Below are 12,716 nucleotides of genomic sequence, written 5' to 3'. Positions count from 1 at the left end.
TCACACCTGTCGTCCCGGCTACTCGGGAGGCTGAGATCGGAGGCTCGCAATTGGAAGCCAGCTCAGGCAGACAAATCCAGCATTCGCTGCAACTGACCAGCAAAAGGGCCAGAAGGGACTCAAGGGGTAGAGTGCCGGCCTTCAGTGACAAAACTGAGCAGGCGTGAGAGACCTTGAGTTCAAGGCCCAGTACCAGCACACACACACACACACACACACACACACACACACACACACACACACACACGAGAGTTAACTCCACATGCAGCCATGGTTCTGAAACAAATTTTAGACAAAACTGTCACTGAAGCCAGGCCTTTGGCAGTCCTCGTTTGTCACAGAGGAGTTCTGGAGGAATTCAGAAGGAAAGTTGGGGATGTATCAATCCTTCTCGTTATGCATGCTGGCATGTGGATTTGCATCGAGCTAAAGACAATAGCAGGCAAATGTTACCAACTGAATAGAGAAACAGCAAAATATTTCCGATTTCTAGGCCAAAATGTTAGCTTCTGTGTTCTCGGGTCCTTTTTTAAAAATTCTAAATAATGAGTTACTTGTGTGGAAAGTTGCTTCCACATGCTGAGCAAGTCCTTGCTCTTTTCTTTCCTTCCTCATTGGAAACAGACAAGGGGCTTTGTTCTGCAAAATTGAGTGGAAAATAAACCCAGCTTCACCACCAATCTTCCCATTAGAGCTGCCCACGAAACTGTAGGCTCTCCTGAGTTTTTTCTCCTCATCAGAAACGTATGGGACAAAGCCAGGTGCCTATGTCTCAAGCTTGTAATCCCAGCTACTCAGGAGGCTGAGATCTGAGGATCAAGGCTCAGGGCTAGCCACAGTAGGGCTGTTTATGATGAGATTCTTGCCTCCAATTAACTGGCAAAAAGCTAGAAGTGAAGTCGGAACTCTTGATGAATATTTATGACTGGTTACAAAGTCTTAGATCTGTGTCCGTTTAACAGAGAATTTAAATATCTGTGACTGGAAGACACGAGCCTGCACTTGCAGCATTGAGGTTTACGCAGCAGGACTCTACCTTTTCCCTCGGTGTCTTGTCTGTGCCATTATCCGGGCCACATTTTACAGCAACCTTGTAGAATGCTCAGGCCTTCAGATACCCAGAGTCCACGATCAAGCAAAAGAAAGAAACGCCAGTCTTATTTTACTTATGGCCTAGCAACAGCATGAGAAATACTGCTTTGTCCAGCCCAAGGTGCACAGATTGTAAGGCAAGCAGGCCCTTTTACGTGCCACAGAACCTAAACTGCTGTTGACACAATACTTGGCAGAATCTTTGTGATTATTGAAGAGTTCTTTCATACTGAGAGTTATACGGCCTTGGGAATGGCAACTCTTGAATGCCAAGGACAGAGCGGAGCCCTACAGAGCATCCGTGTGCAAAGGTGGATTCTGGTTGCAGAGACGAATATACCTTAGAAGCAAGGAGATGTCCATGCATTTTCTTTTCAGGTCTTGAGGCTTGAGCTCAGGGCCTGAGCGCCGTCCCTTAGGTTTTTTACCTCAAGGTAGTGCTCTACCGCTTGAGCCATAGCTTCACTTCTGGCTTTATGCTGGTTCCTTGGAGAGAAGAGTCTCATAGACGCTCTGCCCCGGCAGGATTCAAGCCTCAATCCTCAGATGCTTCGCCTCCTGAATAACTAGTATTACCTGTGAGCCACCGCTTCCCCTGGCGTGGAAGCAATGCTCTGTGAAGCGTTTGGGGAGTCGATCCTTGCTCGGGACAGGTGGTGAGCCCAGCAGGCTCTGGGTCAGCCTCCGCCAGCTTCTGGCCCCCCTGGGGTTCCTGAGTGGCTGGGGTCATTGAGCTGCTCTCACGGGTCTGTACTTGCGTCATTGCAGCAGCCAGCTAACCTGGAGGGACGTCCAGCACCTGCTGGTGAAGACGTCTCGGCCCGCACACCTGAAGGCGAATGACTGGAAGATCAATGGAGCCGGGCGTAAAGGTTCGAGGGCACCCAGCGGGCCGGGCTCGGGCCAGGGTGTCATGATGTGCGGTGTTAAGGGGTGGTGTGAATCCCTTGGAAGGAAATTCCCAATAACTTTAATCACTATTCTTAATTGTGTATCATAAGACTTAGAAGTAAGCCAGGCACCGGTAGCTCATGCCTGTAATCCTAGCGACTCAGGAGGCTGAGATCTGAGAATCACAGTTTGAAACCAGCCTGGGCAGGAAAGTCTTTTGAGACTGCCATGTTTAAATAACTGACAAAAAGCCAGGCTGCAGACATGGTTCAAGTGGTAAAGTACTAGCCATGAGTAAGAAAACCAAGACAGAAAAACCCTGAGTTCATGCTCCGTTAAAAGTGAATCATGAGTTTGAATATATGTTTTTTAATTTGTTTGTTAAATTTTGATACATATATAAAACAAATTAGCCAGGTGTGGTGGTTCATACCTGCATTTGGGAGGCTGAGGCGGGATCCCAGGCTACATGGAGGAACACAGATAATGTCAGGCCCCTGTAAAGAAACCTAACCTTAGCTGGGGACTGGTGGCTCACACCTATAATCCTAGCTACCCAAGAGGCTGAAATCTGAGGATCACAGTGTGAAGCCAACCTGGAATCGACAGATTCATAAGACTGTTAGCTCCCGTTAACCAGCAGAAAGCCACAAGTGCGAATGTGGCTCAAGTGGGAGAGTACCAACCCTGAACGAAAAGCTAAGGAAGAGAGTACAAGTCAAGTACGAGGAAGAGAGTTCAAGTCCCAGTACCACCAAAAGAAAGCTCTGGACCCTCTCCTCCTCCTCCTTTGATCCCACATGGGCCACCTCTCCTGCCCCGAGCTCCCGAGCAGAGGTTCTGTCAGGGAGTGGCCTCATGCCCTGCAGCCCGGGGCATCGCTAGCCCGAGGGGTCACAGGCGGTGTGCGCACAGCATCCTGGGAGAATCCTCAGCCTGCCTGCCGGGAGGCGGGCGAGCTGGCTCTGACGGCCCTGTCTTTCCAGTTAGCCATCTCTATGGATTTGGCTTGGTGGATGCAGAAGCTCTGGTGGTGGAGGCGAAGAAGTGGACCGCTGTCCCGTCCCAGCACACATGCGTGGCTGCCACGGACAAGAGGCCCAGGTGAGGCTCTGCGCTGACTTGTCAGACACCCGAGACTGCTAGAAGGCAGGGCGAGGAAGCATGGGGGCGGGAGGGGTTTGCACACGCATTTCCCCCGCACGTAGGCAGGATCACGCAAAAGCTCGTGTAGAGCAGCTCCTCTTTCTCTTGTGGATATGCAGCTAGAACGAGATCTGCTTCTGGCCACGTAACTCAGCCTGCGATCAAATTCTTTTCTATAGAGGCTCAGTGTTGCCCCGTGGAGGGGGGATCTGCCCTAGCCAGATGCTCTTGGCTGCCACAAACCAGTTGCTTTATCAGACACACACAGGTTAGATCATATGAAATCTTTCCTTGCTTCACTTTTTAAACTATGCTCTTTTGCCACAGTGAGAGAGAAGTCCTTCTTGTGGGTGCCTTGCACAATGTAGGGATTCAAGAAGAATTTTCTGGATGGGTTGTTATACAAGGATCATTCCTATAGCCAATTTCACAGAATGACCCACCCAGACAGGACAGTGCCTGCAAGCCAGTGGGCAAGTCTATATTGGCTTCCTCAAGACTCATTTTCTCTCGGGAACCGTATACGGCCAAGTTGGAGGGCAAGTGAGTGATTCTGTAGATAAGGAGATCTCTTTGCCTCCCTTGGCTTTTGTTTAATTGGAAAACAAATGCTGTAATCAAATGCCAGGAGGGCAGGGGTGACAGCCCCCCCCCCGCCCCCCATTCCTGACACGCTGGGCTGCCTGGTCCCCTCTCGCTGGGCTCCTGGTCGGGGCAGCTCCTGAAAGAAGCATTCTTCTCCTGCCAGAAGTCATTTTTAAAATGGCAGAGTGGTGCCTAGGTGGCGAATAGTTGTTTTTATTTTTTACCTTATTTTGCTCTTTAAGTGAATGCACACAGTCTAGACAGGCGCAGATTGGGGGGTGGGGGGGGGCGGAACACAGGTTGACATTGTTCCTGGCCTTTTGAGGAAATTAAGAGCTCCACAATTCCAAGAAAGGCCAAGAATGGAGCTTCTGTTTTCCAAGGAAAGTCATCCTTACCTCGTGCTGTTTTGGGGTCTTTCTGGAATTTTTGGCCTCAGATCCCTTGGCCAACTCCATCACTGGAGGTTCCTGAGGATGTGAGGGTTCCTGGGGTGAGTACAGTCACCCCAGGGGACACATCTGGCCTCATCCGGGGTGCTCTGGCTGCTCTTCTGCCATCCTGATTGCCTGGGGTTCCCTGCTCCCTGTACCCGTGCTCCAGTCTGCTGGTCACTTTCCTCTCCAGAGTTAGTGTTTCATTTCGCCCCTCCTGGCTTAAAATGAACAAGAAGTGTCCCCCAGTCTGCTGCACCCCCTCTGTGGGCACCGCTCAGCCTACCGCCCCTCTCTCCTGGTCTCCCAATTCCTTCCTCTCGTGGTGGCGTTCGAGGACTGTTCGAATGTCCCAGGCCTGGACTCGGCTGTTTCTCATGATGAACAGCAGAAAAAGAAGGCGCGGGAGCCAGGGCTGGTGGGTCACACCTGTCATGCTACTCAGGAGGCTGAGATCTGAGGATCGTGGTGCACGCCAGCCTGGGCAGGAAAGTCCATGAGACTCTTATCTCTAACTGACCAACAAAAAGCCAGAAGTGAAGCTGTGGCTCAAATAGTAGCCTGTCGGCCTTAAGTTAAAAAAAAAAAAAAAGCCGAGGGACAGTGTCCAAGCCCTGAGTTCAAGCCCCAACCCTGACACACACAAAAAAGCCCCTTGAAGTGAGGAGAAGATTGGGGAGCCCACCAGGAAACAGGGTGGGGGTGGGGGGTGGGCCAAGATGGAGGAACTGCCACACCCTGTGGATTCTTGTAGCTCGCTATCTCCCCAACCCCGGAATAGACCCAGCCCCGAGAACCAAGGCTGTGGCACCGAATGCCCTCTGCAGAGCCAGCATGGGGCAAGACTGTATCCGGCAGCATTCAGCAAGTGCTAAGTGCTAAGTACTGGGGGCCTGGACTCAAGGCCTCACAGGCTCCCTTGCTCTCTTGCTTGGCTGGCACTCTACCACTTGAACCACACCGCTAGCCTGACACTTTGCTGATTCTTTGGAGATGGAATCTGGCAGACTTGTCTTTGCCCAGACTGGCTTTGAACCTCCATCCTTTAGGTCGCAGCCTCCTGAGGAGCCAGGATTACAGGGATGAGCCAGCTCAGGTCCAACAAGGCAGGTGCATTTTGCCAGTGAAAGACAATGTTGTGCCAAGAGTCCTCTGAGGGGAATTCAAGCCATACTTGCTATGAGATTTCTACATGCAGATCAAACATGTTCTTCCCCACTCCTGGGCACAAATCATTTTCATCCATTTGCAGCCTTCCTTTGGCCGAGGGATAGCAAATAGCATTATGACCTGTGACATCAGCTCATGCAGAATTATTTTCCAAGCTGGGTGTAGTATGTGGAGATGGATGAAAATTTAAGACTTCATATAGCCTTTCTTCAAGTGAAAAAGAGAATTAAGAGGCGTGACTATTAAATGTCTTATTGGTCTTGGAATTTTTTCTAGCCACTGCTTCCTTTCCCTCTTTAAAAATCCAGACTACTAGGCATGGAATGGTGATGTATTCTGTCCTGATTTAAGGCTGAAAAAAGGACAGAGGTTCTTTAAATCAACATAGAGCCGAGAGAACTTAGTACATGGCTCAAGCTTTTGCTGTGCTGTCTGTTCAGACAGAATTTACAGTTCAGTTTGGCCTGTTGATTGTTTAAAGCTAGTGTGTTTTTCTCTCTGTGTCTCTCTTTCTCTGTCTCTTCTTCTTTTTGTCTCTTTCTCTGTCTCTCGTTCTTGTCTTTGTCTCACACACTCCGTGTCTCTCTATTACTATCTCTCTCTCTCTCACACACACACACACACACACACACACACACACACACAGCTTTCTGTCTCCAAAGCCACAGAGTTGCTTTGAATAGGAAGGATTATCTGTATAGCAGATAATCTATTTAGCGATGTTCAGGAATTAGCTCTAGACTAACTGCCTCCTCTTTTCTTTCCGGATATTTCATTCTTTCTGGAATCTCATTACACCAGAGTGTGTCTGATGTGCATTTTCAAGCAACTTTATCTATCAGGACATAGAGCCGTGAATGACGGATAATGAATAACAATTACACAGCCACTCACTAAGCTCCAGGCATCTTTCCAACTGATTTACATGTGTTAACTCTTTCAAAATCTCCAAGCAGGGTGTAGAACTTGGGGACAACCTGTCCCCTCACTTTATAGATCAAGCCGGAGGCACACAGATCAGAAGCCGGGTTGGGGTTGGCCACGCAGGGGCTCAGCCTCCCCACGCAGGCTTTCTGGCTTCTCTAGAAATCCAGGCCAAGCAGAGTGAGCTGCCACCCCTCAGGGCCTGTCCCCCTCAGAGCCTGTCCCCCCTCAGGGCCTGTCCCCGCGTCCCTTCGTGCCCCCTTGCTGCCTGGGCACGTGGCCTCCCAGGGCAGGAAAGCGCTCCGCCCTGGCTTTCTCCTACCTTGGCCACGTGCAGCCCCCCTCCCTCCGGCCCTGTCAGCTGGTTTGGTGGATTTCCTGGGAGTTGGACCCAGGCCCGCCAGCCCCAGTGGGGACCCATTTTCCCTCCCCAGCGCATCTCTCCTAGGCATTGGACCCCTCAACATACCCAGGTACCACATTGCTGGGCAACCCCTCAAAACCCACTAGGTGCTATGGATGCAGTCCTGTTCTGGGGACAGTCATACAGGACTGTGATGTTTGTTCTGCCTCCTGATAGCCCTGCAGGCCCTTGTGAATTAGAACAGATCACCCCATTTTCCTGAACTATTGCTCAGAAGGGGTTTAGGGGCAACATACACGGTGATGACTGACATCCTCACACCAAAGACAGGTTAACCAGAGAACAGGTCAACAGATTTAATGCATCCTAGGAGTTGTTTTCTTCTGTTTTGTTTATTTGCTGATTCCAGGGCTTAGACTCAGTGCCTCCTGCTCTCACTAGGCTTCCTTGCTCATGGATGGTGCTCTCCCCCCTGAGCCATACCTCCAGCCTAGCTTTTGGCTGGTTCCTTGGTGATGGAGTCCCTCTCAGACCTCTCTGCCTAGGCTGACTTCAAACGACCACCCTGCCGTGCTCAGCCTTCTTAGCAGAATCATAGGCACCTAGTGACCTTAGCTTTTTGTTTGTTTGTGCTAGTACCAGGACTTGAATTCAGGGTTTTACACACTTAGCTTGCTTACTGGTGTGCATGCTTACATGTGCGTGTGCACACACACACACGTGAACATGCATGTGTGCTCACACACAGGCTCCTTGGTGGGATTCTAGTTCTGGTTATAGTTTGATGATTGCTCCTTTAGCCAATTAAAAAAAAAAAAGATTTGGGTAAGGTCAGTCAGTATTTTAAAGCTTGGTTATGGCGTGTGTGTGTGTGTGTGTGTGTGTGTGTGTGTGTGTGAACTCGATCTTGCTATTCTGCCTGGAGTTTGAGAGTGGGTCATTTCTGGGTCTCAGGGTCTTGCCTGCACGCCACGTTTTGCAGCCCCAGGGAAGGGGGAGCCTTAGTGAACCTCTTTATTCACACCAGGGAGCTTTCTCCCACCCCCACCACTACGCCAGCACTAGGGCTGATTGGGTGGGCAGTCTGGTGGCGCTCTCTACCTGCCTTGCAGCACCTGGAACTTTCGAGAACTTTGAAGAACTCAGATCTGCATCTGCCACAGCCGTGGAGCCCACTGACCAGTAAAGAGACAGTAAAGCATGGGAAAGCCAGCACCTCTAAAGCAACTTACAGCGTGTGTGAAGCGGGTTTTCGAATGTTTACAGAGCCTCAGAGGAAATTGCCTCACCATTTCTAACTGTTTAGATTGTTTTTTTATGACTCAGGCCAGCACAGCCAAGCGATGTCATTCCTGACAGCTTCTGAGCAAATGTTCGGAGTCTCCCCAGAGGAAAGGCGGGCATGGTGGAGGAAAAGCACCCCCATAACGAACTAAATGCCAGCTAGGGAGGGGAGGGAGTTAGTCATGTACAGCCGAGCCGCGGTTGGGTCTCTGCCAGAGAATGCTGGCTTTCTTCGGTTGGTAAATGGTCAGGCTGAGGAGCCAGGCTCTGCAGAGAGGTGAGCTATGGGAGCCCGGAGTCATGGATGGCCTGGACAGTCTGGAACTGCGCTGGGCATGGGGTTCGGGTGTCAGATGATCCTGGGTGATTGGAGCTTTGTGCTTCTCCATTCTATCCTGGAGTAAAATTGGCCCTAGGTTATGAAGAGAAACATCATTCTCATCACAGGGCAAGAGAGGGACAGGGCCCAGTCGCGTGCGCACGTGTGTGTGTGTGTGTGTGTGTGTGTGTGTGTGTGTGTGGTGAGGGGGTGGTACTAGAGAGGGACAGGGCCCAGTCTTGGTGGTACTTGAACACTCAAGGCTGGTGCTCTACTACCTGAGCCATATCTCCACTCCCAGCTTTTTGCTGTCTAATTGGAGGTAAGAGTTACAGACTTGCCTCCCTTGGCTGGCTTTGAACATGATCCTTACAGCCTAACCTCCCGAGTAGCTAGGAGTGCAGTGCACTTGGCTTTGTTGTCGTTTTAATTAAATTTTTTTAAACTCTCTTTAAATCATTGTACAAAGGAGTTTCAATTTCACATGTCATTTTATGAGCACAGTGCAGCTTAATCACCCCTTCCCTCATTCTCCCTGTCGCTCCCAACCCCACCTCCCTGTCCCTACCCGATTCCATTTTCACACAGGTACACTGGATATTGTGACTATATTTGCCCTCCCTTCCTCTCTCCATTCATCTGTCCCCATCTATTTTTTTTGGGGGGGAAGGGGGGCTGGTCCTCGGGCTTGAACCCAGGGCCTGAGTACTGTCCATGAGCCTCTTTGTGCTCAAGACTAATGCTCTACCACCTGATCCACAGCTCCACTTCTGGCTTTTTTGAGTAGGTTATTAGAGATAAGAGTCTCATGGACTTTCCTGCCTGGGCTGGCCTCGAACCATGATCCTCAGATCTCAGCCTCCTGAGTAGCTAGGATGACAGGCGTGAGCCGCCGGTGCCCGGCTGTCCCCTCCTCGTCAACCATCCTTCTTAGGACAGGACGTGCTTCAGCTTCCTGTCAGTTACTTGTTGGAAGGGGTCACAGCCTGAGGACCACCCCTGTGAGCCCCGTCTTTGAGTCAGTTCGCGTGCGGTTGGGTGCGTGGGGGACGTCGTGCAGATCAGCTCCCGCGACGTTGGCCCCTGGGGTGTGGATCCACGGGGCGATCCGCCAAAGATGACACGGCAGGAAGGGTGAGGCAGAGCGGACGAGCCGCCAGCCCCGGCTCCGTCTCCCGGTAGCCGGGCCGCCTCCAGAGTGGGCCTGCTTGTCCCGGGATGAGCTGCATTCCCCCTCCCGAGTCAGCCCGGAAAGACAGGCTGCGGGTCAGCTCTGGGACTTCCGTGTCCAAGGCTAGACCTTAAAATGGGGGAGTAGGTGCGGAAGCCCTACGGAGCCAGGCCGGCTGTGGAGAACGTGAGCTGGCCCCGTGGGGCAGCCCAGGCCCGCAGGACAAACCTGGTCTTTTACCTCTCACTTAGCCAATGCAAGAGCCAGAGTGTCAGAACCGAGTGTGCAAGACAGCCCTGCTCCCCGCAGGCCCCCAGTCCCCGAGGCCGCGCCGGGGAACGCGGGAGCTTACCAAGCGCCAAGCCCAGCGCTGGCGGCTCACATCTGTCCTTCTAACTCCCCGGGAGGCTGAGATCTGAGGATGGCGGTTCTAAGCCGGCCTGGGAAGGAAAGTCCGCGAAGTTCTTCTCTTCAAGGAATCACCAGGAAACCAGAAGCAGAGGTGTGCCAGCCTGGGGCAGAAACGTGAATGGAGAGCACCTAGGCCTTGAGTTCACCAACACACACACACACACACACACTCACAATCGCAGGCACCTAAGCCCTTCTCCCCCCTCCAGGAGCATCCCCATAGCGCACGTGCTGAGGACCACGGCCCTGACCCACGCCTGCGCCGACCACTCGGACCAGCGCGTGGTCTACCTGGAGCACGTGGTGGCCCGCATCTCCATCTCGCACCCGCGCCGGGGCGACCTCCAGATCCACCTGACTTCTCCCTCGGGGACCAGGTCGCAACTTCTGGCCAAGAGGTAAGGCTGTGGGGACCCCATCAGGCGAGTCCAGCGGGGGGGGGGGGGGGGCGCGGACCTGCAGGGAGTCTCGTGCCTCTTGGTCCTCACATGTAGACCCCAGGGAGTGGCTCTTGACAGCCTTGCCTTTCAGATAGTTCTAGAAACAACGGAGGAGTTGTTGCTTGTTCTGTTTTGGCGTTTCCTGAGAGTCCTGCTTGGATTTTTTTTTCTTTTAAATTGACCTTGGAAGCGCCTTGAAGGTCATAGGCTGTCCTGTTCACTTGGCATTGAAGTGGCAGCATGGCCCTAGGCTGCCCCCTCCCCCTTGTGGCCTGGCCCCATACTCAGCTCTAATCCACGGGCCTGTGGTCGGATGTGAAGAAGGACTTCCTGGGCTATTTATTCTCTGCAGCTCTCTCCTTTAAACATCAATGCCCAGACACGGGCTCAGAAATCGTGAGACTTCTTGCATGGTCCTTGGCAGCCTCCAGAGTCACATCTTCCACACGCCGTGAAGTGATGGCAGGTGCTAAGCAGCCCTTGGGACAGAGGCAGAGCCCGGGCCAGGAGGGGGGGGGGGGGCGACGCTTAGAGACAGGAGGCAGCAGGTGACAGGCAGGCGAAGACAGAGTCCCGGGCCTGCCCCTTGGAGAGCGGAGCTCGTGCCCCATCGCTGGAAATGACAGTTCACCCCTCACTAAACATTCAGAATATTACAAGAATTGAAAGAATTGAATGTGGACTGGGAATGTGGCTTAGTTGTAGAGTGAAGCCCCGGGTTCGATTCCTTAGTACTACATAAACAGAAAGAGCCAGAGTAGTGCTGTGGCTTAAGTAGTAGAGTGGTAACCTTGAGCACAGAGAGGCTCAGGGACAGTGCCCAGGCCCTGAGTTCAAGCCCCAGGACGGCAGAACATTTTAAATAAATAAGTAAATGAAAGACTTGAATGTGCCCAGGTGCTAATGACTCATGCCTGTAACCCTAGCTCCTCAGGAGTGAGGATCGTTGTGGTTTGAAGCTAGCCCAAGCCAACACATAAAAAAGCCCATGCGACTCTTATCCCCCGTGAACCAGCAAAAAGCAGGAAGCAGTTGCAGCTCAAGCGGAAGAAGATTATCCTTGAACAAAAAAGCTAAGAGACGGTGCCCACTCCCTGAGTTCAAGACTCAGGATGGCACATACACACTCACCAAAAAGAAAAAAAGAAAGAATTGAATATTATAATGTAGATAAAAAATACTCGTGGGCTGGGGATATGGCCTAGTGGCAAGAGTGCTTGCCTCGTATACCTGAAGCCCAGGGTTCGATTCCCCAGCACCACATATACAGAAAATGGCCAGAAGTGGTGCTGTGGCTCAAGTGGCAGAGTGCTAGCCTTGAGCAGGGAGAGGCCAGGGATAGTGCTCAGGCCCTGAGTCCAAGCGCCAGAACTGGCAAAAAAAAAAAAAAAAAAAAAAAAACACACACAAAAAACAAACTTGGCATGGGTCATTGGGAAGGTAAAAAAGAAAGCAGGGAGGAGGGGAGTGGGGAGAAAAATGAGGAAGGGGCAGCAAGTATGACAAGAAATGAACTCACTACCTTATGTATGTAACCGTAACCCCTCTGTACATCACCTTGACAATGAAGTTAAAATTTAAAAAAATGCTCGGCATGGGTGCTTGGCTGCCCTTTGCCTCCTGTTGAGGTCAGTCTAGTCCTCTGGCCCGCAGGAACCTTCCAGCACCCCAGCCTGCTCCTTCACAGTTCCGTTTGCCTTTCCTTCCTCCCTGTGTCTCCCCTCGGGATGTGAACAGGCCCTGTGGGTTTCCTTGGACCTCCGTGCCACCGAGCCCTCGGAAGCCCCGCCCTGAGGCCACCTGGCTGTCACTTGAGCCTTGGGGAGCTGTTTTATTTCTTTCCTCTCCTGCGGTAGATGTTGTGACTGTATCGAGATTTCCATGCTAGGATCTGTTACCTTCTGGTGTGTGCCCCATCTTTCCGGGATGGGCCAGGCGCCCTCCAGTAAGGATACGTGCCCATTCCCAAACACCCGAGCACTTCCGGGACAGCTGGTCCTTGTTTGGTTCCCCAAGTGTGTTAGGTTCCACTTGGCTTTGTGTGTGAAAATCAGCCCTGACCTTGGCAGTTCTTAGAAGAAAGCATGAGGTGCTCCCCTCCCCCCACCTCTTCCCTTCCTTGCAGAACGTTCCTTCCATCAACCTCTTCATACTTGAAATGTTCAGTGCCCCCTGCATTCACATTGAGACTGGAATCTTGTGTCACATGATGCTTCTGTGCTTCAGTTTCTCCCACACCATAGAGATCCCTTTATTCCCAATAGAAAGCGAGGCTGTCAGTTACACGAAGGGGCTGGGCTGAGGCTGGCTTTCGGGGATGGAGAACTTTCCTAGGGTGCACAGGGCCTTCTCTTCGTTCCCCCGGGCTGCAAGAATGGAAAAGAAAGTGCGTCCAGGAAGCAAGGTCAGCACTGGATTGTGGCTTTCTGCTAATTTCTGCTCTCTCCACCCCGGGGTGCACTTAAACTGGGGTGTGCCAGCTCAG

At 52.0% G+C, this 12,716-nt stretch overlaps 1 protein-coding gene across 1 annotated transcript in view; it reads left to right on the top strand.

Annotated features, from left to right (window-relative positions):
* Pcsk6 (proprotein convertase subtilisin/kexin type 6) overlaps nt 1-12,716 on the top strand; it is a 93,332-nt gene that overhangs the window by 54,228 nt on the left and 26,388 nt on the right. The window contains exons 10-12 of the mRNA XM_048369047.1: nt 1,861-1,964; nt 2,970-3,087; nt 10,001-10,189. Coding sequence (XP_048225004.1) covers nt 1,861-1,964; nt 2,970-3,087; nt 10,001-10,189 — 411 coding nt within the window. The remainder of the gene's footprint in view (nt 1-1,860; nt 1,965-2,969; nt 3,088-10,000; nt 10,190-12,716) is intronic.

Source organism: Perognathus longimembris, chromosome 20 (assembly GCF_023159225.1).
Source record: "Perognathus longimembris pacificus isolate PPM17 chromosome 20, ASM2315922v1, whole genome shotgun sequence".
NCBI classification, from domain to species: domain Eukaryota; kingdom Metazoa; phylum Chordata; class Mammalia; order Rodentia; family Heteromyidae; genus Perognathus; species Perognathus longimembris.
The sequence above is the reverse complement of the archived record's forward strand: the minus strand, read 5'-3'. Positions and strand labels throughout refer to the sequence as shown.